The sequence below is a fragment of the Podarcis erhardii genome (genome assembly GCF_964252035.2).
Source record: "Podarcis erhardii genome assembly, chromosome: 16".
NCBI lineage: Eukaryota > Metazoa > Chordata > Lepidosauria > Squamata > Lacertidae > Podarcis > Podarcis erhardii.
Genome location: NC_138514.1, coordinates 27,609,662 through 27,636,699, shown reverse-complemented (window position 1 = coordinate 27,636,699; position 27,038 = coordinate 27,609,662). Strand labels below are relative to the sequence as shown.

Here is a 27,038-nt window from a genome sequence, read left to right as displayed (position 1 = left end):
GGGAATGCCTTGCAGAGGACTGCAATGCCTGGACACACTTAGGTTGGGTATCCACAGGAGTGACCAGAGAAGGAATAACCGCTGGGAGGAGATCAGAGAGAAGAAACGCCACGGACACCTTCATCTGCCCCAGCTGCAACAGGACATGTCTCTCCCCTATTGGTCTGGACAGCCACAGCTGCTGCTGTAACTCTCCAATGGTTTGGGCTTTACCCCCGAAGGCGCAGTCCTCCGTTGTCTCCCGAGATAGATGGATACCAATCTTCTCTTTTGTGGGCTACACTTGCTGCTGCCCCCAGGGGGTTCATGAAGAGGGGAAATCACCCTCATGCTGAAAATCAACCCCCTGCCCACCTCCAATTTTAGAGTCTTGCAAGCTGCCTTGTGAATGATACACTTGGGCCCCAGAGCAACAACTCAACCAGCACCGCAGACACGCCAAAGGACCTCTGCATAAGGAAGGTGTCCCAGGATTGGGGTGTTTTGCTGAAGTCTTCCTAGTTGGAAAGTAACCTCCTAACATTTCCCCTGCTAAAACTAGAGAGACTTCCACAATTGACTCTTCCTGGTTCCAGGGTTAGATCGATCCAAGGAGACGAGAGGGACTATGATGGGAGTGCTAAGAATTCCATGTATGATAAATGACTGTTATTGATATTGTAACTTATGAGTTGCTTTTCTTACAAAATTCAAAGTGACTTCTGGTACATATTTTGAGATGGAAAGGAGTAAAATGGCACAGACACAACCTTGCAAGAGAGGACTCTCCACCCAGCAGCTTAGCTCATGCAATTCATCTGCAAAATGCATCCGCTTTTGGGGAACGGTTAATTAAATTTGTTGTTGTTGTTGCTGTGGTTGTTGTGAGTTGCGAGGTCTCTCAGAATTTGGACGCTGGCAGATGGTGACTTGACTGTGTCTGGGTTACTTTAATTAAATAACTGAATAAATGGGTGCCATCCTCTCTCTTTTGCACATCTGCCTTATTCTCCTTGACTCTTTGTCAGTCAAGGCTCCCTTTGGATTGTATAAATTTGTTTATACCTCTTTTTTCTTTCTTTCTTTTTTACTTCATGCTGTTCGCTACAATTGTAGCGTTTTTATTGCTTATTTTTATCAATTGGCTTGGATTTTCACTGAGATTAGCATTCATAGCCTTGTACAATCTGTGTGTTGGTCTTCCCCATCTGACTAAAATATTAAAATGCCAACAGAGATCACCTTGACCGCAAGGGGGAGGGGGGAGGGAAACACACACACAACACAGCCAGAATGTGAAGAATAACTTTTCTTTCTGTTTCTTAAAACAACTTTCCTGAAATCAGACACAGTATCTATAAAGGGGTATTTTTCCCCTCTCCAAAAAACCTCCATATTAAAATTCCTTGAATACATTTATATATTAAATACAGTAACAACATTTCATGCAAGAATTTTTTTTCCTGTACAGCAAAACCAACTCAGTAGTATATTCAAGTCTGTACACTCCCAGAGGCCTGGTGATGCTCCCAATCATTTAATTAACATCTTATTTTATACAATGCTGGTGATAAAGAAGAAAGGGGTGGCCTGATATTCATTCAGCATATTGGAGAATCGTCATTTAAAAAAATAAAACAAAAGCTGCTTAAGCAGGTCCAATATGTGTGACTGATCTCTCTTTGCCTGCCTCTCTTAAAACAAAAAACAAAAACCGGTATAAATCCACAGATGAAGTTTTCGGAGGTACCTGTCAGATTTTAGCCTGCTATAACTACACTGAGAAGACTTCAACCTAGGCAGGGCTGGCCTAAGACATTTTTGCTGCCGGGGCACCAACATTTAAAGCATTATGATACCACTTTAAACCATCATGGATTCCCCCAAAGGATTCTGGGAGCTGCAGTTTGTTAAGGACGCTGAGAGTTGTTAGGAGACCACTATTACCCTTCCAGAACTACAGTTCCCAGAGTGGTCTAACTAAATCAATCCCTCTTCACAGGAAACTCTGGGAACTGTAGCTCTGTGAGGGGAAAAGGTGCCTCCCAGCAACTTTCAGCACCCTCAACGAACCGCAGCTCCCAAAATTCTTTTGGGCAGCAGAAGCCATGACGGTTCAAGGTGGGATCACACCACTTTAAATGTATGGCCAAGATGGCCTCCTTTCCATTTTACGTATAGAAGCCAGCTAGATCGGCAGCTGCATCTTCCTTCAAATACAAGCAACGGGATAGCATTGTGCCCTGGACCTTAATTTAGGGACACAGCTCTGCTCCCCAAGAGAATGGAATGGTCAGGGGGCTCTGGGGGAACATCTGTAGGAGGCTGTCACTGCCCCCTACCCCCCACATCTGGAGCCTGAGGTGATTCCCCCACTTTGCCAAAAATTAGGGCTTCCCCCTCACTCACACCCTTCGCCAAAAATGCTAAAGGGTGAAGCGTTACCTCCAAGACAACAAAGGTAAATACGACAAAATCAGGCTGGAGTCTGGTTTAGGCTTTCCCTGAGAATTCCAGTAGTTGTTTCTTTTATTATTATTTAAAGGGGGGGTGCTACAAACTTCATAGGTAAAGGTAAAGGTACCCCTGCCCGTATGGGCCAGTCTTGACAGACTCTAGGGTTGTGCGCTCATCTCACTCTATAGGCCGGGAGCCAGCGCTGTCCGCAGACACTTCCGGGTCACGTGGCCAGCGTGACAAGCTGCATCTGGCGAGCCAGTGCAGCACACGGAAACACCGTTTACCTTCCCGCTGGTAAGCGGTCCCTATTTATCTACTTGCACCCGGGGGTGCTTTCGAACTGCTAGGTTGGCAGGCGCTGGGACCGAGCAACGGCAGCGCACCCCGCCGCGGGGATTCGAACCACCGACCATGCGATTGGCAAGTCCTAGGTGCTGAGGTTTTACCCACAGCGCCACCTGCGTCCCTACAAACTTCATAGAATTATAGAATTGTCTAGTCTCGGCTAAGATATGAGATTGGAGTCAACCTTCCAAACTTGCTCTCTAGTACAGGATGATGGGAAGAGTATTCCAAAATATCTGGAAGGGCACTGGAGCAGGGAGAATGACGCAAAGAGGCTGGATTGGGGCTTTAGAAAAGATTCTCCACTTTTAGTTATCATCAGAAATTGGCCGTTTTGGTACAGCAGAGATCCTTCCCTACCAGTTTAGATTGTATAAATGCCCACATTCGTATCCTGTTTACTGGCCTTTGTTTACCCACTTGCTGCTTCCTCTAGGATCCATCTTGAGGGAAAGTCTAGCCAATCAGGGATCATGCCACAAGATGATTGCTGCTGCAGTACTGTGCAGCCTATCATGCTTTGCTATCTCAGGAGCAGACAGTCTAGTCCAGTTGCTGTTGGTCGGCTACAACCCCCATCATCGCTGACCATTGGCTGGGGCTGATCGAAGTTGTAATCCCACAACTGCTGAAGGGCATCCCATTGGCTAGCCTGGTCTACCTGATGACATCAGTAAGGGTAAGTGAGAGAATGAGGGCAAGGTAAATTGGAAAGTGAACAGCTTTGCAAGAAAAGGCATCAAAATTTTTTTTGGGGGGGGGGCAGTTTCAGTACCCCCCACAAGCTCACAAAAGAAACACGAACCCTTGCATCATTTTTCTCTAAATATTTATAGCCTAAAAACTACAGTTCTGAGATATCTTTGGGTTGGGAAAGATGACAGATAAGTAGGTTTGAACAATGTTTTAAATTTAGCAATGGATTTGCATGTTATATTAAGCCTGGCTTAGCACCAACATGCGGAATCCTAGAGCATGGGACCCTTTGCCCGCTGTCCCATACTAAATCAAACCATAATTCGGCTTAGCATGCCATCTGAACCTGGACTGCTGGTTTAGCTCTCTACAGGCTAAACATGAACAGTAACCAAGGACTGTCCTAGGAGTTATGGCTTGTTCTTTGTCCAGGAGAGTTAAACGACAAGCTCAGGTTTGGACAACAAGCTAAACGAAACCATGGCTTAACTCAAACCAGCAGCAGAACAAACCAGCAGCAACTGCAATCTCCTCTTCGGGAGCCAGGGCATTCACCCTAAACCATGGTTTGCCTTAGCACAACACATGAACCAGGTATCTATAAATAAAGCAAAGAAATGCATAGCCCAAGTTGAGACACAGAGGGGCTTAAACTCAATTAGCAAAGCGATAACTACAGGAACATGAATATGACACACACATTGGGTTGCCACCTTCTTTCCTGGCATTGCTCCTGTACATTTAACAATATGTGCCTGTGACTTCAACTTGTTTGTGCATGACAATCAAGAACTTCAACAGATCCAGCGTTCATTAGCCTGGAGATATAAGGAAGTTTTTCCCAGCTTGCTCAGCCCTCATTCACCTTCAGGGGTTCCCCTCAGATTTGGTTAATGCATTCTCAGTTCTGCAGTTGCTTATTCCACATGGTCCACGGAATTTCTTTTTGGCTTATTGTTATTTGAAAGGTAAGACACGTGGGTTCTGAAATGTGTCCCAAAGGTCATGGAAACCCTTAACAAGAAAAAGGTGGCAGGATCATGTGGCGTATTCACACAATACTCTGCACCAGAATCCACCCCACCCAAAAAAGATTCTGTAGCAAATTACATTGTGCAAGAATTGGTCACGGCAAGCAGCCAAACACTCCAACTTTTGTGGCGCTAGGATGAACCTAAAACTGCCACAGTAACATCCCTGAGATGAAGGTGCAACACCCACATTTTTAAATGTTATGTTAGTATGGTGGCAACACGTTGATAGCATTCACTCCCTAGTGCAAAGCAGACCTACCCAACAAAACGTGGTTGAAAACAGCTTAAGCTGGACTTGTATCTCTCACATAAAAACAGCAAATGAAAACACAGCATAAACACAGAATCCGCAACCCTAGGAATTGTAGTTTTGTGGTGTGCAGAGACCATTCAACATTCAGCCCTCTATAGAACTCCCAGTAATTCCCAGGGTTGTTAGACTGAAAGGCAGGATAAATGAATGGGACTGAAATTAACTCAGACCTTTGGGGTTGCAATTACACCCCAGGGCACTTTCCACTGCAGAATTTACCCAAAGATCTATAGCATAGTTCATTTAGGGCAGTCTGGGTTAAGCCCTTCCAGATGTTTTGGACTACAAGTCCCATCCGCCTGAGTTAGCGCAGTTCTGCTGCTTGATGGGGGTTGTGATCCCAAACCTCTGGATCACAACCAGGTTGGGCAAGGCTGACCTAAGACAATGTTCAGTAGTAAATAATGCCCACATATTTCAGCCACTTACCATTGACCGTTTTCTTTCTGAGTTCCAAAAAAGGCATCTGGGAGAAGATTAAGTATCCCAAGATTTGCCATTGCCCCAAATTATCTGCAACTCTGGCTCAATTTATGTGCCCAGGCAGTTTTCTTTTGCAGAGTCTAGGGGAAATTTATCCCAGAAAATGATTTATTTTTGCTACTGGGATTATTTCCTGCTTTTTTAGTCCCAGACAATGTTAGTAACAAAAATTTCCCCACAGCATTTTTCAACAAAAACTGATCAAAGGAAACAGATTCCTTAAGAACTTAAAACATCCTTATTTACTCAAGCTTTCCCAGACATATGGCCAAGTCCTTGGGCTGATATGACTTTTGATGGCTTTAAAACAGATTATGTTAAGCCAATTTTGTTATCTGCATTGCCTAGATATGATTCCCCCCCACATTTGATTCATAGCATGCAAATTTATAAAATAAATACATAAAAGAATCTTCTTTTGATAGCGCATTGTTGATTGGATTTAGGGGTATTTGACTACCTTAAGATACATTGGAACGTAGGGGGAGGTGGGGGGGCGGGAAATCTCCAAAACGATTTGTGTGATTTTTCACTTATGGGTTTCAGGTGAGAGTTAAATTAAGTCAGAGCATCAAGGGAGCACTTAATGCAACCTCTTCCTGAGCAGGGAGTGGTGTCTGTCAAGAACTCTCCCCGAAACTACCACAAGCTCACTTCCTTTCTGAGACAGAAAAATACAGGTTTTTAGGGCACTGAAGATTTGGAGGGTGGGGAAGAAGAGAAAATTATAGGAAAAAAGATTGCATTTTGAAGAAGCAGACCTTTAAGGATATAGGCTCTCCTGTCTCCACGACATTGCAAAATTCTACACCCTAAGCCATAATTTAGCTGTCCAGTCTTTGCACCACTATGTACAAGGGTGGAAGGGGAAGCTATGTAACAAGAGTAAAAACAAAACTAAAAATAAAGTCAGGTTGTTTGTTTGTTTTTCCTTTTCTTTAACGATTCAACTGCATTAAGTCCGACACTTTTTCAAAAGCATGCATATTCCTTGTTGGCTTCTGGTGATGTTCAGGCATGCAGACTCTTCAGTCCCATTTAGGAGCTGAGGGTTCAATTGCGGAGAAATTGAGTTCCTTTTGGTGTCGTTTCATTTCTTCGCATCTCTGCCTGGTGGTGGTGGGGCGAATGAGTGGAGGGGGAGAGATGGGAAATGATTATCGGTTTTCATTTTTTCAAAGATAAAATATTTCCCCCTACCTTTAACCATAATAGTATAACTCAGGATGGAGGGAACCCCCCCCCCCCAAAAAAAGTCATTCATGCAAGAGATTGCTGCTTTGTGCAACTAACTGCCTCATGAGACTTATTTATAAAAAATATTTATCTACTGCTATTCATTAAAAACTTCAGAGCTGTTTGCAACAATTATATGTAAAGCCATACCATAAAATTTGAAAAAGTTAAAATCAGAAATCAGCTAGTTATTGTGGAAAGATGTATTCTTAATTGGCTGCATAACAGAAAAACTTTCAGCAGGAGTTTAAAAGTTGGCAGAGAAGGTGCCTGCTGAATCTAATGGCAGAGTGTTCCACAGGACCGAGCCAATGACACTAAAGGCTCAGTTTCTTGTTGTTGTCAAGTAAGCCGTGCCAACCTGAGGAACAACCAATGACCCTCCTGCAGATGAACTCAGGAATCAACCTGGCCTAAGTCATTCAGGGCTTTGCAAATTAATACAAGGTTCTTGACCTTGGCTGGATAATAGATGAAAAACAGCCAGTGCAGAGGCTTTAACATTGATGTCACAGGTTGTCAGCCAGATGCCCTATCAGCAGTCTGGCTGCCACATTCTGGACCAGCTGAAGCTTCTGAACCAGGTTCCTGGCAAGGACCACAACCTCAAATAGCTGGGAAAGGGCCATTAGACAAAAATTGCAGGACAGGATAGACCCCATCAATGGCCCATGACCAATGAATGGAACCTCAGGGGCAGTGTTACTTGCTGCAATAGCAGGAGATAACTTCTGACTCTGTGCTCTGGGTTAAACTACAGAGCCTTGCCGATCAGAAGGTCAGCGGTTCGAATCCCCGTGACGGGGTGAGCTCCTGTTGCTCGGTTCTTGCTCCTGCCAACCTAGCAGTTCGAAAGCACGTCAAAGTGCAAGTAGATAAATAGGTACCTCTCCGGTGGGAAGGTAAACGGCGTTTCCGTGCGCTGCTCTGGTTCGCCAGAAGCGGCTTAGTCATGCTGGCCACATGACCCGGAAGCTGTATGCTGGCTCCCTCGGCCAATAAAGCGAGATGAGCGCCAAAACCCCAGAGTCGGCCATGACTAGATCTAATGGTCAGGGGTCCCTTTACCTTTACCTTAGGTTCCACAGCACTTGCTGAAACAAGATCTATACTTGCTGAATCGTGTTGAGCCTTGGGCCTGGCCTTCCCCTTCCTAGTAGCCCAGATTGAGACATGTGGGTCTCCAAGTGGCCTGGGGCTTGCTCTGTGTCCTAGTTTTTTTTTTGGGGGGGGTCTCTCTAAGTGGCAAGTGGAGCATTGAGTTATAGAGCTGGAAGGTATCTCAAAGGTCATGTAGTCCAACCCCCTGCAATGCAGGGAGCGAGGCTAAAGAATCCCTGACAGATCTTTGTTTAAAAGCCCTCAAAGCATGAAAGCCGCCTTCCTGACATAAAGTCAGGTAGCAGACAGCATTTCTCTTTGCTTAAAAAGCAAAACAATGCCAGAAACCCTCCTGGAGGGCGGGGGGGGGGATGGGTTTGGGTCTTCTCGTAAAGCACTCTCCCCCCCCCCCCTTGCACATGTCAATTTGGCTCCAAGGTAACGACAGCAAAGGATTACCCTACAAGGCCATATTATGACAGGGGGAACGACATGCTCTCAGCATCCAAGGCAGACACAAAGACTCTGTTCTATGCCCACCGGTAATGAGTCACTATGGAGATCCTGCTGTGCTTCAAAGGGGCCTTTTATGGTCTCCAAGAGAGCAGGTTACATTGGCAGGCAAAGAAGGAGAAAAAACGCCACAATTGATTTAAGAGGATTTGTAAATTCCTGCAATGCAATAGCAGGAGTGGGAAGCCAAGCGAGCTGGTACCCAACCTGCTTGAATGGGATTGCATTCTCCCCTAAGGATCAGATTTACACTTTGTGTGTTGTCTGTGTGTGGGGATAGAGCCAGCTCTGTCCCTGAAAGGCCATGTGATATCCATGGCACTCACATAGCTTCTAGCAGCCAACTACGACCCCACCTGGACAGGAGCAGCTTAGTCACGGTTATGAATAATAATAATAATAATAATAATAATAATAATAATAATAATATATTATTTATACCCCGCCCATCTGGCTGGGTTTCCCCAGTCACTCTGGGCAGCTTTTAACAAAATATTAAAATACAATAATGAATGCTCCAGCAAACTTCTGTTTAGACTTACAATTGCAATTTTTATTTATTTGTTTCATATAATTTAGATGCCGCTTGATTGCAAGGAAAAACCCTCAGACTGGATTTCAAAAAGATTATAAAGCAGTAACATAAAACAGTTAAGAACAGCTTTTTATAAAAAAAATAAAACCAACAATAAGATAAAAACAGATTAAAGCACATGGCAACAGTCTGCATATGTGGACAGGCTTGCCGAAATAGAAATGCTTTCTTTTTGCGGGTGCCCAAAAGAGTACTGTGAAAGTACCTGCCTGAGGCCCCTAGGCAGGGAGTTTCAAAGTCACTCAAAACAACTTCTGAAGAATGACATGTTTCTCATGTAAACTGTCCATTTCTACAGAAGTGAACCTCACTGAGCTCAGTGGGACTTACTCCCAGGCTTCTGCAAGGACAAGTCCTGTTTCACAAACTAGTTAAGAGTTCTACAAGTGTCAGCAATCATATAGGTCAGGATTTCCCAAAACTTGGGTCTCCAGCTGTTTCCGGACTACAGTTCCCATCATTCCTGAACGCTGGTCTTGCTAGCTAAGGATGATGGGAGTTGTAGTCCAAATTTGGAGACCCAAATTTGGGAAACCCTGATATAGGCAGAGGTGATCCAGTGGACACGGTGGACTTGGACCTTCAAAAAACATTTTGACAAGGTACCTCACCCAAGATTCCTGAATACCAGTTGCTGGAAATCACAGGAGTGCGGGGAGAGTGTTCTTGTACTCGTGTCCCACTTGCCGGTTTCCCACTGGTGCATCTAGTTGGCCACTATGAGAACAAGATGCTGGACCAGATGAGCCTCTGGCCTGACCTCGCAGAGCTCTGCTTGTCTCTTATCTGTGCTGATACATTGGCTCCCAGTACATTTCTGGGCACAATTCAAAGTGTTGGTGCTGACCTTTAAAGCCCTAAATGGTCTCAGCCCAGTATACCAGAAGGAGCGTCTCCACCCCCATCGTTTGGCCCAGACACTGAGGTCCAGCTCCGAGGGCCTTCTGGCAATTCCTTCCCTGCGAGAAGTGAGGTTACAGGGAACCAGGCAGAGGGCCTTCTCGGTGGTGGCGCCTGCCCTGTGGACCGCCCTCCTACCAGATGTCAAGGAAATAAACAACTATCTGACTTTTAGAAGACATCTGAAGGCAGCCCTGTTTAGGGAAGTTTTTAATGTTTGATGTTCTATCGTGTTTTTAATATTCTTTTGGAATCTGTCCAGAGTGGCTTGGGAAACCCAGCCAGATGGGCAGGGTATAAATAATATATTTTTATTGTTATCATTTTTATGATAATTGTGACCCCGCTAGCTGGGTTCCTAAGTGACCCATGCACATGCAGGAAAGAAGGAGAGGACTGCCAACCCCACCACAGGACACACTCACCATCTAAATGATTGCGGGAAAGGTACTTGAGTCCTTCATCCAGCAGGATAACCGGCAAGGAGATTTTCAGCACCGTTACCCACTGGGGCCAGCTAAGTGGTGTCACCTGGAAGATCAGCTGGGAAGCAAGGAGAGGATATGTATCACACCTGTCCTTCTGTTCAGAGGCAAGTGCCAATCATTATGTAACCAATACGGCACTGTCCAGGCACAGGAATCAGCAGACTTGCAGTGGTAACCCTGAGGTTTATAGCACTGCTTAGTTTTTTTTTATAGAAAAAGATCCCCAAGCATGGCGACACTTCCAGCAGCTCAATGAGCTTGTTGAGTGTCTGCAGAGGGAAACACGAAAAAGGGGAGGAGAAACGGAATAGAGTTTCCTAGAGGAGGGCGTAACTTCATAACTGGAACCACGAATGGGAGTACGTCACAATGCAATATTTTTCTTGCTGGATAATGTTTTTGCTTCGGGGGGGGGGGGACAACTTCTAAATGTGAATTTAAACAAACATATACAATGTTAGCCCACAATGGGTCTCCCAGCAGGGAGAAAAACATATGGGGAAAGTTTGCACATGGGAGGTTGTACGATTGATGCCCGGTGTCTCCTCTTCATCAAACAGAAGCTTCAACGGAGAAGATCTCTAACTGAGACTCTGGAGAGCAGCTGTTGGTCTAGATCAGGAATGAAGAACCTGAGGTCCTCCAGATGTTGTTGGACTCCAACTCCCATCAGCCCCCAGTCAGCATAGCCAATGTTCAGGTGTGATGGGAGCTGGAGGCCACCTGGAAGGCCACAGGTTGCTCCATGCTTGCTTGAGACCAGGGGTTCGCAAACTTTTTCAGGCCACTGCCCCCTTGGTTCCATAAACTCATCTCCAGTGCCCCCTATCCTATCCTATGAAAAAGCATGATTGAGAATAGCAGTTTGCAGTAAGGAAGACAATAACACACACAAAAATCAAAAAAGTAACGATTAATTGCACATTTATTCAAAAGCCAATGAAAACTAAACTAAATTCTAAACATCCGTTCAATGAAATGGATCCAGTGATGCCAGCTTTTCAAGGTCTGATGCTCATTTGCACCTTCTGCTGGCCTCTTAGAACCGCTCTTTAGCGCTCAATTGGAGCAAACAGCAATTTGGGTTCCCCTTGGATTGCCATTTGTTCCAATCTATCTCTAGAGAGTGGGTATTCCCTTGGAAGGAACTGGGCAAGTGGAAAAGTGCTTAGACTCATGCTTTCTAGGCATGGCACAAGTGGACATGTGGATGGGGCCTTAGTGCCCCCCCCAGTTAATCCCACTTCCTGCTCCCCAGGGTACAGCCCACTTAGAGAACCACTGCTTTACTAGGACCAACTTCCTGCCTCAGTAACAAGGCAACTGGTTATGTTTACCCTGCCAAGTCCAGTCCTGAAAGGGACCACATGTGGACCCAGCCTGCTCAGAAAGTGGGAGAGCAGGTAGCATCTTTCTTGGGGTCCAAGGCTTCCCCTCTCTCATGGTGTCTGGGTGGTCAGATGCTGAAGGGGATGGGGTGAGGGTTGTCTCCTACACCTTTAATAGTGGAGCAGGAGATGGGGATTTCAGGCACGGGCAGCCTGGGTCTCGTCTGCATCTGGACGCCCTCAAAAATGCAGGTTCTACCTACTTACAGGCAATGGCTTCATGTAGAGGATCAGGAAGTGCAGAGCCATGGACATGACAATGGCCCCCAGGAGCCAGAGGTTCAGCCAAGGAGGCATCCTGAGCAGCGACTGGTTTTCAGACACACTGTGGGAGAGATGGGGTGCATTCAGACGTTGGGAGTATTGGGTTAGTTTTCCTGATTATAATGCTAGAGCTTCTGCCCTGATCCCTAACGTTCCTTTCCCACTGCAGTTCCTCTTGAGTTATGGAACTGTGGGATTTTTAAAATCAACACACCATCTACTCACACTAAATCTCATTGACTCTGGTGGGTGTGACCAGAAACATCACAGGAAAACTTTGCTGTGCCCCCCCCGCACCGTTTCCACACATGCATCCTTCTTCCCCCCATAATTCACCCATGAAAAGGATAGAAGAGAACATCTGCTTTACCAACCCAAATTTCGTCACTTTAAAGGTAAAGGGACCCATGACCATTAGGTCCAGTCGTGGCTGACTCTGGGGTTGCGGCACTCATCTTGCTTTATTGGCTGAGGGAGCCGGCATGACTAAGCCGCTTCTGGCGAACCAGAGCAGCACACGGAAACGCCGTTTACCTTCCTGCCAGAGCGGTACCTATTTATCTACTTGCACTTTGACGTGCTTTCGAACTGCTAGGTTGGCAGGAGCAGGGACCGAGCAACGGGAGCTCACCCCGTCGCAGGGATTCGAACCACCAAGCTTCTGATCGGCAAGTCCTAGGCTCTGTGGTTTAACCCACAGCGCCACCCGCGTCTGTCACTTTACTCGAGCCCAAAAAAACCCATGACCCAAATTAAAGTCCAATGTGCTATATTACAAACATATTATAATGATACTTTTGATATTGGTGATAATGACGAAGACGACGACGGTGGTGGCTCTGTCCCCCTTACGAATGCTGTGGGTTACGTGCTCCGCTAACCCGGAAGTAGATGCCCCTTGCTGCGACCTTTGCCCCGGGATGCGAGCGAAAGTCGCACTCCGGCGGCATGGCACCAGTGGGAGGCGCCATTACAGAAAGTGTGCCTCATGTTATGAGCGGTTTCCTGTTACGAACGGACCTCCAGAACGGATTAAGTACATAACATGAGGTACCACTATAGTTTGGAAAGCGGTTTTCAGGTTTTGGTCTTTGTTTGGAAGCCACTTGAAATCACGATGGCGGACCAAAACTTTTCAAAACTGCACTGTGGTGGGGTTTTTTTTTTTTGGTTTCTCATAATTCCTGTGCAACTCTAGGCATTTTCCACTAGTGGCAACAATAATTTATGCCACAGAGCATGCTCTGCCCAAATGATTTTGTACTTGCATGATTCAGAAGCACATGCAGATGTCAAGGTTCTCTGCACATCTACGCATGACTTACAAGTGATGCAGAAAATCCCCTTCCTGGATTAAACGGGCCACAGACTGTACCTGTGTTAGCCAGTTCCCATTTGCCGGACCATTTCTTCTTAATTTCATACCGAAACCGTTTTTTAAGAGAAGGAGATGCCTGGCCGGCAATGCCTTACCTGTTGAGTGCATTTAACATCTCAATGGTCACCAGCACAGAGAGCGCCATGGTGGTCGGGTAACGTGATTCGAAAATGTCACAGTTGACGCCTTCGAAGATGGGGTTGTCCTCTGTGCATCGCATGAAGTTCCTCTGTAGGCAGGAGAATATAAATACAAGTCTGGAGTGAGGGGCTGCCACTGCCCCCCATCTTTCACCGCCACTACCAACAGGTTCCAGAGGAGCCTTTTGCTCCTAAAAATTAAATTACTTTATTCCCTGTTTTGCTAGCAGCAGTCACGAAATTGCTATCCCTGTGGGTTGACAACAAGAATGACTAGGCTTCCTTGATAGCTATTCTCTGCCTCCGTGGTCTGAGGCAGGAATGATTCTGAATAACAGAAGTCTCAGGAGGGGCGAGTCCTCTTGTGCTTGGATCCTGCTCATGTGTCGGCCACTGTGAGAGCAGGATGCTGGACTAGATGGGCCAGATCCAGGCTCTTCTGATATTCTCACGTGTTTTCCCTGCACTGGACTATCAACTTACCAGCTGGTGGAAGGTAACTTGTGGTCCTTCGGGGTCATACAAGAACCACCAGGTAGCTGAACCCACAGTGGCAAAGCCAACATACACTGCAAGGAAATGAGGAAAAAGTAATCGATCACACAGGCGAAACTCTGTGTGCTATTGTGCTGATTTCAGAAGGCAGCCATATCCTCCAAGCAGGCTTTACAGGGCAGCCCCACTCTGAGCATCATTTATTTGTTTCAAAGGCTACTTAATCCCTGGGCAGCTTCTGCTCACCAGCATTTTTGATGCTGCAACCTAAATACCACAAGCTTTATACTCCACCTCCCATGGGACATGTCTGGCAAGTGGGCAGGGCCTCTGGCCTGTTCATCACACAACATCGCAATGATGTCACTTTGGCACAGCTGTTAGGGAGGGAAGCCCAGGCAATCAGCTGGTTGTTGGTGCTTGGAAAGGACAGATCTTTGCAGTTGCTGCCAACCAGCTGATGGGAGGTATATACAATTTCCCCTTTCACTCAAGTGGCTTCTTTAGCTGGCCTACATTGTGCAGTGGGGAGAAGACATAGGATGAGGCAGGTGGGTGGGACTTGTCGTGTCTTGTCCAAAACACAGGACAAATGGAAGGCCCTGGCAGGCTGAATTAGACCCTCGGTCAGAGATGCCACAATACTGCTATTCCCACTTATCTGGGATTAAGTCCCATTGGCCCCAGGGGGATTTACTTCTGAGTAGACCTGTTAACTGCCTTGTTAAGATCCTGGCCGTTATAGAACATTAAATCAGAGAACAAAGCCTTCCCTAGAAGGTTTACAATCTAACTGCAACAAAGATGTGATTGGAAGGAAGCAGGGAAGCCGAGATATCTCTCGCTCTCAGAGTAGCCAAGTGCCGCACTCCAGCTAAGCAAAACCCACCAGGAACCGACCCAGACATTTTGCAGTTTTCCTCTTTGGAGTTCGTGACGCAATGACAAAACGTTAATGCCCATTTTGTTTAAGGCTGTGCTATTTTTAGTTACTTATTATTAAATGAATTTACTAGTCGCTTTTTTGCCATGGCAACTCAAAGCAACTTACGAAAAAGCTTAACACACACCCCCCACAAGAAAGCCCCCATAAATACATTAAAACTAGATAGGAAAGGGGGAATGCATTAAAGCATCCCACCCACTCTAGAAGGCCACAGGTCGTTAGGAGCCAAAGGTCTGGTTAAAAAGGAATGTTTTTGCCTGGCGCCTTAAGATGTATAATGATGGCGCCAGGCCTGGGGGAGAGCATTCCACAAACAGGGAGCCACCACCAAAAAGGCCAATTCTGGTATTTTATTTTGTTTTATTCCTTTTCACCCTATTATACACCCTATTGGATAATGCATTTCATGTGGCTCTCATTGTATTTCCTTGACGCTCGTCATTGGCTGTAACTACGGAGATTTGTTTTAGAATGTGAGATACACCTGAGATAAAATCTCACTAAGGGGTGGGGAGGATGAAGAGGCTATGATGCTCCACCCTTAGCCCCGCCCCACGGTCACCTGACACCTGCTGGATTCTGATGCATTCTGGGCAAATGTCTGCAGAGAGGACCTGACTCTACACACACAGTCTCCCTGTGGGAACTTCTAAACTCTGTGCTGCGAATGGGGATTAAAGCAGTCTCCAAAATTCTCCCTAATCCCTAGTGTTGAACATGGCCTGGGGGGGGGGGCGTTTCTCACCTCCAATGGCAAGGTAGCGGAAGAAGAGCCACCCGCTGATCAGAGGCTCCCTGGGATTCCGCGGCAGCTTGTCCATGATGTCAAGGTCAGGCGGATTGAAGCCCAGAGCCGTCGCTGGCAGCCCATCGGTCACCAGGTTGACCCAAAGCAGCTGGACTGGGATCAATGCTTCGGGGAGGCCCAGGATGGCTGTCAGGAAGATACTGGGGGAAAGAAACACACAGAAATTCTACCATGACTTGATTTCACTCCCAGTGCTTTTCTTTTTTTATCACACAAGTGATAAACCTCAGGTCTGTGGGACAAGATTTCAGAGAATCGTAGACTTGTAGAGTTGGAAGGGACTCAAAAAGTCATCTAGTCCAGCCCCCTGTGATGCAGGAATCTAAACTGAAGCAACCATGACAGATGGCTATCCAGCCTCTGCTTAAAAACATTCAAGGAAGGAAAGTTCACAACCTCCTGAAGGTGACCATTCGCTGTCAAACAGCTCTTATCATCAGTTCTTCCTGATGTTTAGACAGAATCTCCTTTCTGGTAACATGAAGCAATTGGTTTGAGTCCTACCCTCCAGAGCAAGAGAAAACAAGCTTGTTCCCTCCTCCATGTGACAGCCCTTGAGATATTTGAAGATGGCTATCCCATCTCCTCTCAGTGTCCTCTTTTCCAGGCTAAACATATCCAGCTCCTTCAACCATTCTTCATAAGGCCTGGTTTCCAGAAACCAAGGACTGGAAACCTCCAGGGTTCCCCCCATTTGTGACATGAAATGCGGGGCAAGTAGAGATGCATCAGGAAAGAAGGATTGAACTCCCCGCCTATTGGCTGAGGCATAGTGAGTTTATTATTTCCATTTATAGACCACGCTGCTAGCTAAAAGATATCGAAGTGGGTTGCGCACACAATCAGTACAATAAAACCACATCAAACGTGTCGCATAACAAAATGCATTAACAATATCCACAAATGTAATAAGGAATGAATAAAATTGGAAAGCCCTGCAAGGTGGTATAAATTTCAAGCGCCACAACATGCATGCAATCATTCATCCCATTTTACTCACCAACCCGTTTCACACAACCACCACAAGCGTTCGTTGATTCCAACATTGCCCCCACCAACCCCTTTTACATAGATCACTCACACTCAGCATATTACAACCCAAGTACCACTGCCAAGCATATACAAATTAGGCACATCCCTAATATCTGAAGCAGTCATGGACTCGTGCCCCCTCCTGCTGGACCATCTAATACTCTTCTCCCATCTATCACCTGAGAGGCACCCAGCTCTCTACCAGAGCAACTGTTCTGCTTACTTCTCTGTGGTGAAAGCTCCGGTGTACCTCAACCCTTCAAAAAACAGGACTGAACTCCCTGCCGGTCAGCTGATGTACTGGTGTACAATTCTGCATTCTTCCCACCTGTCAAAGTCAGACCATTTGTGGGGGAGATAAAGATCTGGCTTGCTGGGGACCCCATGCTTTATTATTATAAAGCTTATGAATTAGGAGTGGAACCCATGCTCAAGCCAAACTTGTCTGCTGGGGAGCACCCAATGGACAAAGCAAATAAGGCGCATTTACACATTCTTTGATGGTTTTGAAGGCACCCTCCCAATATTTTGGACTACAACTTCCATCATTGCCCGTGATGATTGGCCATGCTGGCTGGTGTGAGTTGGCACCCGTCTGGAGGGCCACAGGCATTCCTGGGTCCAGAATGGAGGGAGAAGGCACTTACCAGACCACTTCTCCGACATTGGAGGAAATGAGGTAGCGGATGAATTGCTTCATATTGTTGTAGATGGCGCGGCCCTCCTCCACGGCTGCGACGATGGTGGAGAAGTTGTCGTCGGACAAGACCATTTCTGCTGCTGACTTTGCCACCGCTGTGCCGGAGCCCATGGCGATGCCGATTTCGGCTTTCTTCAACGCAGGGGCATCGTTCACTCCGTCGCCGGTCTGGAGCACAAAGAAAAGCCCTCATCACTGGAAGGAACATAAGAAGAGACATCTAGGCCAGCATCGTCTTCTCACAGGGGCAAACCCGACGCCTGTGGAAAGCCAGCAAGCCTAAACATTTAAACATGTTATAAAATACAATGTGTTAATAACAAATGAGTTTAAATGCACATTTAGAGCCAGCAATTAAAATCTAGTTTGCCCTGATAGCAGCCCATTGGGCAGCACTGTTTGCACCTTGATTTCCAAAGACCTGTCTGAACAAGAAGGTCTTAGGCTACTCTATTGAGAGGGAAGAAGAAGAAGAAGAAGAAGAAGAAGAAGAAGAAGAAGAAGAAGAAGAAGAAGAATTATGCAATATGGGAGCAGCCACAGAAAAGGCCCTATCTTGGGTCACCACCAGCTACACCTCTGATACTGAAGGGACTGGGAGAAGGTGCTCACCTGAGGATCTTAGCACCTGGTCAGCTTCATACAGGGAGACACAATCTTTCAGCTGCCTTGGGCCCAATCCACTCCCACCCAAGCTATTTCCCAAGATTATCTGCAGGTCCAGCAACTGGAAGGGGATTTGGAGCCAGCTAGCTCCGAAATCTGATTCAGGAACATGCTTGGAGGCTTCAGATGCAACAAGACAGTCAGGGAGTCCCCGTTTCCAAAGCTCACCATAGCTGTGATTTCGTTGAACGACTGCAGGTACTCCACTATCTTGGACTTGTGGGCAGGCTCCACGCGGGCAAAGCAGCGAGCAGAACGGCAGGCGTTGCTCTGGTCCTCTGGCGAGAGGTCGTCGAATTCCCTCCCCGTGTAGGCTTTGTCCGCCACCTCTTCGCTCTCCGAGAAGATCCCAATCCTCCGGCAGATGGCCACGGCCGTCCCCTTGTTGTCGCCAGTGATCATGATGACCCGGATGCCGGCTTTCTTGCACATCTCGATGGACAGCATCACTTCCTTCCGAGGAGGGTCCAGCATCCCCACACAACCCACGAAGGTCAGGTTGGTCTGCAGGCCGGACGAGAAGGGAGGGATCAGTCCCCTGAAGAGTGGTACCCACCAGACTTTCTATAGAGGGAAGCCCTTTTTAAGAAAGGCCCAAGGGTGCCTAGTGATTGTAGTCAGGAATGGCTGAGGATAGAACTGGTTTTTCCCCAATGCCTCCTCTAAGGAGCCAAAGAATTATCAAACTGCATTAGCCATAAGACCTAAGGCAGATGTCGTCCCAAACAACCGGCAAACATCAAGCTGAAGGTGGATATAAACAATGATAGCTTGGGGAGCCTTAAAGTCTTTATGAACTGTACACAGCTCCTTAACCCTGGTCCTCATGCACTGCTCCAACCACCTCACTCCATCCTAAACCAGGCTGCTCTTTGGCCTCTTCCTTGACTCTGCCTTACCTCGTAGTTGATGAACTGGCTGGAATCATCCAGACGCATATCCTCCTTCCGCGGAGGGTGGTCTCTCGTGGCCAACGCGAGGCAGCGCAGGGTGTCGATGCCGGTGCCCCACTCCCGGATCTTGGAGAGTATCTTCTCCTTGGTGGAGAGAGTCAGGGCAACCCGGGTGCTGCCGACACGGACATAGTTGCAGCGCTCGATGACGCTCTCTGGGGCGCCCTGTCGGAAAAGGTATGGAAGTCACAGGACAGGCCCATTAAGAGATGCAGAAAGCAAGCAAACTGGTAAGAGATTGGAGGACAACCAGCCCAAGAGCTGGGGGGTTGCCTAGCACTGGGCTGCATTCCTCAGGTGGGTTCCATTAGCACCCAGAGGATGGAGAGCCGACTAAAGGGCCAGGGCTAAAATTCAATGTGAATTATTTGATGGGATGGATGTGCCGCCTGCCCTCTTCAAATTCACAGACACAGCATGGACCACCTGAATGATGCTCACAGGCTCCTGGTGGTACATGGACTATGGTTTGGGCACCTCCTGCTTTATTGCATTTTTGCTGCTATTTTAAAGGTTTTCATTGTACATTTGTAAAGTCGCCATTTTTAGTTGTAATAGCTTAGCCTTTTTTCCTGCATTAAGTGAGAGAAAAATGGTCTTAAAACTAAGCCATTAAAAATAAGCAATTTCTGTTCACTTTTTGCAAACAAAAAAACACTTCAAAAATCCAGAAGTGGTGAATCATCCGGTTGAAGGTTGTATGCTGAACCACCAGTAAGTTTAGAAACCTTGGGTTGGATAGGTCTGATGAAAAGAGCAGCAAATTCAGACCCCCATCCCTACCCAGCAGGACAGATTTTTTTTAAAAAAAACACACACACAACAACACAACAACCAGTCTTAGTGTGAATATGTCCTTTAGCCGAACTCACAAATGAACACTGGGCATTTGATCGACGATACCTCTGCATGAAAACAGAGACTTAAAAGTAAAACAAGAGCGTGTGCTTTTTAGGGAATTACTTTTCTGCCTTTTGGAGCAGAGAAACTTTTTTTCTCCCTCTGTTATAGCACTGCGATTCTTGGACATCCAATGAAGGTGAAGGTTGGAAGGACAGAGAAAAGAAAGTCCTTCTTCACCCAATGGATAGTTAAACTATGGCGCTCCCTCCCTCAAGAGGCAGTGATGGCCACCAACCTAGATTTCTTTAATAAAGGATTAGACATAACCATGGAGGAGTGGCCTATCAATGGAGATTGGCCATGATGGCTATGCTTCTGCCTCCGAAACTGGAGGCAGCAATGCTTCTGAAGAGCAGTTGCTGGGAGCCACAGGAGGGTAGAGGGCTCTTGCGCTTGGGTCCTGCTTGTGGGCTTCTCACTGGGGCATCTGGGTGGCCACAGTGAGAGCAGGATGCTGGACTAGGTGGGGCATTGTTTTAATCCAGCAGGGCTCTTATAACGTTCTTAAACAAGCAATGTGATTTTCACCTCCAGTGCAAACCCCTTGCATCCCAGGGGTGAGAAACCTGTGGCCTTCCAGACAGCATTAGACTCCAACTCCCATCATCCCTGGGCAGTGGGCCATGCTGGCTGGGACTGATGGGAGCTAGAGTGCAGCAAGCTCTGGAGGTGCATCCGGTCTCCCTGCCCTGCTATAGCAAGGATGCTGGCTTTTGAATTGTCCGTTTTCCTCCCGATATCCTCTTGCATATGAGAAGCTCTGCTAAGTGAGCGATTGTAGAGGTTAAGCCCAGTGATAGTTTAGCTCACTGGGAACTCAGCCAATTCCCAGCATTTCCTCTAGGTGGTGCTGCTTTGCCAGTCTTCAAATGCCGCATGTTTCGCAGAAGGGGTAAGCTTGGACAACGGAGCAGAGTTATGTGGAATACCGGGAACCCTGATTAGGTCACTACAAAACCCAGACGGAAAGGGGAAATCGGTGACATAGACAGAACAACCCTTGTGCAGAAGCAGCAGAAAACGCTTCTTCACAGAAGAATAGCACCATCATGTTACGCCCCTGATGAATGAAAGGTGGGTATATATGTAATGAGTAAGTAAGAGAATGCCAATTCCCCGGGGTTACAGGTTCACTAAAACCTTTTGTAAGCATTGCCAGGATTCAGCCTTGCCCAGAGCTAAAACCTTGGAGGAAAAGCAGCGGAGAGAGGGAGCCCCCAGCAGCCAGTATGGTCAATGGCGAGGGACAATGGGGAGTTTTGAGTCTGCCAATCGTGGCTGGAGTACTGCAATTGTTTTAGTTTTTTATTACATTATGGGTTGCTGTTTTTCGAGTTTTTGTATTGTATATGCAGAGAGAAGAAACGCCGTGGTGCATCTGTAATAGTGTACTTTTCATCTTTGTTGGAAGCCACCCAGAGTGGCTGGGGAAACCCAGCCAGATGAGCGGGGTACAAATAATAAATTATTATTATATTATTATAAACCGGGCATCTTCTTCTGCCCCAGCTGCAACAAAACATGTCTCTCTCCCGTATCAGTCTCTATAGCTACAGCAGGTGCTGTAACTCTCCAACGGTTCAAGTTTACCCCCTACTGGCGCACTCTTCCACTGTGGTATAGAAATTAAATTTTAAAAAATAAGTAATTTGGTGTTGATGGGGCTACTATTGTGGTTGGTGTGGAGGTAACTAGGTGGCTTATGGAGACAAACTCCCTCCAGCCTAGGGTACCTTGCTTGCAGGATTTTGCGAGATTTTGAACTGGTATTGGTGTGAAAAGCCCTATGCAGTTTGGGACTAGGATACCTAAAAGATTGTCCTCTATACAACCAACAAATTGCTGTGTTTTGCTGGAGAGGGCATTCTGCAGACGCCATCCTATCAGAAGGTCTGGTCTGCACAATGTCAGAGCTCGGTGGCATTTAGCATGGCGGCACCTACCTTCTGGAACTCCCTCCCAACCCTCAGCAGGAGAACCCCACGCTGCAACATTCTGTTGCCGCTCCCCTTTCATTGCCAGCTTGTGAAAGATCAGCATTCTGTGGCCACCAAGTGGAGCAGGGCTCTCTGCCCACGAGCTGGTACCTTGACGAAGAGCTTGCTGCCAGAAGAATTGTGGTTGGTCGGCACCGGCGTGCAGTAAACTGACATGGACTTGCGGTCGCGGGAAAATTCAAGGGTGCACTCCTTCTTCATCAGCTGCTTGATCACCTGAAGAGGGAGGAGGGAAGAAAGGATGCAGGAGTTGAACCCTCAAAACTTCAGCAAGGTGAATTCCCTTCAGCGGGACATCCCACCTCAAAAAAGGTACGGAGAAGGTTCAGAAAAAAGCAGATAAGCTCAACATCAAGATTTCTAGAAAATTCCTAGTATCAGGGTCCTACTGCTGTGTGTTTTTTGTGGGGGTCAGTCTGGGTGATACCTGTGGGCCCCTTACTAAAGGCATCTGCTGTGCAGGCACATTATCCTCAATCCAATTAAATATTACCAGCGCTGGAGAAAGCCTCAGATTTACTCCTGTTGACCCTTGGTGCTTTCAGTTTAATTGAATAAGCATAATGCCATTTCCTCACAAACCTCATCTTTCTAGTCTTCAGATTCCCAGCTGCCTATAGATGAACCCAGCATTCAGAGGAAAATCTGGATGGCTGCCAGTAGTCAGATCTACATCCAGTATCCCACGGGCATCTGGTTGGCCCCTGTGAGGATGGGATGCTGGACCAGACGGGCCACCGGCCTCTAATCCAGAAGAGCTCCTCTTATGTTCTTATGAGTTCCAGCACCAAGGGTGTTCCTGCAAGCAGGAAGGCAAAGACTCGAGAGGGGCTTCATTTTAAGGGGTTGGATGACTCAGTAGAACTTCCATTCGCTTTGGCTTTCAATCAGGCAGGTGTGCAGCGCATCTCGGGTGATGTTTTGCACGGGGATTAATGGGATTACGCAGCCCACAACTCAATGGAATAATCTGCCGTATTTTTCTGTGTATAAGATGATGCTTTTTGCTTTAAAAAAATGGGCAAAAATTGGGTGTCGTCTTATACACGGATAGTGAATGCAGAGGGGGGAGTGATTGGGCAGGTGATTGGTAGCTGCAGCAAGGCCTGCTGGCGATTGGTTGTGGCTGCAGCAACTGGGCAGGTGATTGGTGGCTGTGGCTAGGCGGGCAGGCGATTGGCAGCTGCGGCAAGGTGTGCGATTGGCAGTGGCTGTGGCAAGCAACTGTCAGTGGTGGGCAGATGGGTGAGTGATTGGCGGAAGTGACCTCCCCCACACCCTAAACAACTTAATTTCTTAATTTGGGGTTTAAAAGAAATAGGTGTCATCTTATACATGGGGGTGTCTTATACACGGAAAACTACGGTAACAAACGAAGAGATCCATCTTGGTGCCAAGGCTCCTGCAAAGACCCGAAAGCCGGTGCTGCCAAGAAAGTCAATGCTTATCTGGTGCTATTATCAGTTGCCCTTCATAATTCCCTCCCTTCTCAACTAGCTTTTCTAAGCTCCAGAAATCCCTCCTGTTTTGAGCATGTCTGATAGAAAGAGGGTGTGATCAAGCGACTGAAAGACAGAGAATGAGTGAGTGTGTTTGAGAGAAACAAAGAGATATTGGGGTGGCGGCCAGCTCCTCCAAGTGTCTGTATTTTCCAGGGACAGCCCCAGATTTACAGAAGCCGTCCCGGTTTCTGGCTTGATCCCGGAATGTCCCACTTTTCCTCAGGACATCCCTATTTTCATCACAGAAATGTTGGAGAGTATGAAAGGATGGAGTGGGCAACCTTTTTTCTTTCAAGGAACAAATTATCTTGGGGATATTATGGGGTTGCCAGATTTCAAAAAGTTAAAATCCAGACACAAATATTTCCCCGGACATTTAAAGCAAGCTGCCCAGTTTTCGAAGGTTGAATCCTGGCTACGTCTGAGAAAGTCTGAATGTATGGCAACCCTAGGATATTCTGTCAGGAGCCACACACTGACTGTGTGTGTGTGGCCAAAGCCAGTGGTGGGTGCAGCCAGAACCAAAAGAGGGCAGGCCACCCAATTTCTTTCTCTTTTCCCACCCCTTCTCTCCCTCTCTCTCTGCCACCCCCTTTCCCTTTCACCTCTCTTTCCAACACCAGATCACTCTGGACATAGGCCCAAACTGAACTCTTACTGAGGGACTTTGAAGTTCTCCCATGGGCTGCTTGTGGCCCAAGGGATGTAGGTTGCTGACCCCCCCAGTGTAGCAAGCAATCCTAGGCCACCCGAACCTCTCTTCTCTGGCTGCCCCAGCTGAGCGCAAGGAAGCAGAAGGAAAATTAACGTCTTACGCACTGTATTGCATGCGTTGGCCCTCTCGACTTTGGAGAGGCTGCTGGTATCCGTGTCGAAAACGTTCATCTTCTCCACTAGGCATGTCAAGGCCGTTTCTGTGGCTTCGCCCACCTTTTCGTAGACTTTCTTGGACTGTTAACAGGAAGGGAAAAGGGGGAAGAACAGCAAGCAGAAAAAGAAATATGTAATATAGTTCTCATAGAACCCAGTGCTGTGGGTTTTCTGGAAATGTGTGTTTCTTCCTTCTTTTAATAAGCTTTTATCAACACTTTCCACAATGCAAAGGAAGACAATGTGTGTTTCTGAACATCACTTTCTCTCAGTCCAGATTACCTCACAGGGTTGTTGTGAGGATAAAATGGGAGCTCCTTGGAAAGGTGGGGGATATGAATGTAATAAATATTGAAGACTATCATCATTATTATTGTCTAGAAAGGAAAATAACAGTAAGAAAAAATTCAGTGCCCCAAATTACAGATATTTTATTTCATAAATATTTATATACCACCTGATTGTAACAAACAAACAAACCTCAAAGCAGTTTACAAAAATATAACAATAATTTTTATTTTTTAAAAAAACCTATTGAAAACATTCACAATCATTATAATAAACAAACTGGTTTCAAGCACAACCCACCTCATTGTAATCTAGGGAGGAGTCGTTGCAAAGGGCACAAATTGTGGCGAGTTCCACCAGGCCGTCATACTGTCCACAGCGAACAGGCCTGTCATTCTTGAAGCTGCCATTTAAAAGTGGAGGGATATTGTCATTATTAACTAACATTATTTACTGTTGTTATAATACAAATACCTTTACTGGCATTACAAGTTAAGACATTTCAAATCACTGGGATAACTTTAAAAGGGACAGGAGTTATTGTACTGTTGTTATTGTTATTTGTATACTCGCAAGACTCAGGGCAGTCCACAAGATAAAATCACAATATAAAAGCACAAAATACATAATAAAAATAAAAGCAAGAGCAACCCAATAATCCCCCCTCCCCAACACATTTTAAAAGGGCATAGGATGTCAAATCAACCAAAGGCCTGGTTAAAGAGGAACGTTTTTGCCTGGTGCCTAAAGGTGTAAACAGCATCCCACAAATGGGGAGCCACTGCAAAAAAGGCCGGTTCTCATATTGCCGCCCTCTGGCCCTCTTGTGGAAGAGGCACATGAAGAAGGGCCTCAGAAGATGATCTCAGGCAGGTTCATATGGAGAGAGGCGTTCCTTGAGGTATTGTGGTATTATATCTTTGCTCATCGCCTTTAACGAAGCGTCACCAAACAACTTACGAAACAATTGAAATACAGAATGACTTCTCAAACACTGATAATCCTTAACCCAGAATAGAATGTAAGCATAGTAAGTGTTCATCCATCAACAAGAATAAAAGGGGATGAACCTTATACCTGCACTTGAAATCAAAACAAACCGGGACTGTTTGCACCAGGAGATAATGAACAAAAGAATGGAACCATTTGTTTATTTGTTTTTATTCTTTATCTGTCTCTGGGATTTCTGTCCTGACCTGCTATATAAATAACGCAGTCCAGTGGTTCACAAACTTTTCCCTCCCATGGACCGCTTAAAAATCGCAGAGGGTCTCAGCAGATGGCTTAGGGATTTTTCTGTCCCTTGCAGCAATTGCAATTTTAAATAAAATTGTATTTTATTAGCATTCCATAAAACTGACTAAAACCAGTGAGGGGAACAGTGGTCTGCAGGATTATTGGGGGGTGGGGGCAAGTCATGACTTGTTACCATGAGATGATACTGTTTAAATATATTGTACAGACGGGGTCTCTAAGGCTTTGTTGCCGCGGCAACATTCTGGAACATTCTAGGGGGCAACCAGCAATTTCGAGTGCTGGTCACCTCACCATTCTGCTCGCCTTGCCTCAAAAAGGATTATTACAGAGTTGGAAAAGGGAAACTAAAATGATTAAGGGTATGCAGTGACTCCACTATGTGGAAAGATTTGTGACTTCTTAGAGAAACCCTGTGCAAGGGATCGTCCGCACTTCTGCCTGGGTCCTGTGCATGGGTCTGAATGGTTTTGCCTTTGCCCTGTTGCTTTCCCTCAGAAAACCCACTATTTTGCAATAAACTCGCTTGCCATTTGTTCCAATTCTGCGCCAAAGATCGGGTTTCCTTGGGGGAAAGCGGTAGGGCAAACGGAAGTGTCGATAAGCCCTAAGAGACGGCAGGATAGAAGTTTATAAAATTATGTGGGACACAGGGAAAGTGCATAGAGAAGTTTTCCTCCCTCTCTCATAACACTAGAATTTGGGGACGTCCGATATTGGAAGATTCAGGACAGATATTGGAAGATTCAGGTTACTATGGCGCTGCTTTACCTCCAGAGTCGGAAACAGCAATGTTTCTGAATCCCAGTTGCTGGAAACAGCAGGAGGTCCTGTTTGCGGGTTTCCCAGAAAAGGCATCTGGTCGGACCCTGTGAGAACAGGATGCTGGACTAGATGGGTCCCCACTGGCCTGATCCTGCAGGCGCCCTTAGGTTCTTAACTTGCTCCAGCTTGTGCCTCATATGGAGCTGTCTGTCCTGAACGTCTTTTCTGAAATGGAACAGGCAGCTTCGTATGCAGTGCCAGGCTATGACCACTCAGAAATACTGAAAACGGACTTTGTACGTTCTCAGAGGCTCTCCTCCCACGAAGCTGCCCTACACTAAGGCAGGCCTTTGGTCCATCTAGTTCAGTACTGTCTGTTTTGACTGGCAATGGGGTCTTTGGCAGAGGTCCTTCCCGCCCGCTACTACCTCAAGCTTGTTTTAACTGGAGGGGTGCTGACCCTCTGGGCCCCCGCCCCCAGAAGCAGAGTCCTTCCCAAATCCCAGGCTGAGGGCTGCCCACCCCCTATCCAGACTGCTCAAATTA

The 27,038-nt window shown here is 46.6% G+C and overlaps 1 protein-coding gene across 3 annotated transcripts in view; it reads right to left on the bottom strand.

The window, feature by feature from the left end:
* Positions 1–1,273: 1,273 nt before the first annotated feature.
* Positions 1,274–27,038, bottom strand: part of ATP2A3 (ATPase sarcoplasmic/endoplasmic reticulum Ca2+ transporting 3) — an 86,762-nt gene continuing 60,997 nt past the window's right edge. For 2 of the 3 annotated variants that reach the window (XM_081843485.1, XM_081843487.1), the window contains 13 exons: positions 24,774–24,876; positions 24,135–24,266; positions 21,904–22,029; positions 18,860–19,078; positions 18,129–18,464; positions 17,242–17,462; positions 15,500–15,702; positions 13,797–13,882; positions 13,269–13,402; positions 11,739–11,856; positions 10,081–10,198; positions 2,914–6,416; positions 1,274–2,539 (listed from right to left, as the gene is read on the bottom strand). In XM_081843485.1, the coding sequence (XP_081699611.1) occupies positions 6,364–6,416; positions 10,081–10,198; positions 11,739–11,856; positions 13,269–13,402; positions 13,797–13,882; positions 15,500–15,702; positions 17,242–17,462; positions 18,129–18,464; positions 18,860–19,078; positions 21,904–22,029; positions 24,135–24,266; positions 24,774–24,876 (1,849 nt within the window). In that variant the 3' untranslated portion in view covers positions 1,274–2,539; positions 2,914–6,363. Of the gene's footprint in view, positions 2,540–2,913; positions 6,421–10,080; positions 10,199–11,738; positions 11,857–13,268; positions 13,403–13,796; positions 13,883–15,499; positions 15,703–17,241; positions 17,463–18,128; positions 18,465–18,859; positions 19,079–21,903; positions 22,030–24,134; positions 24,267–24,773; positions 24,877–27,038 lie in introns of all 3 variants that reach the window. The other variant, XM_081843486.1, reaches the window with a different exon arrangement.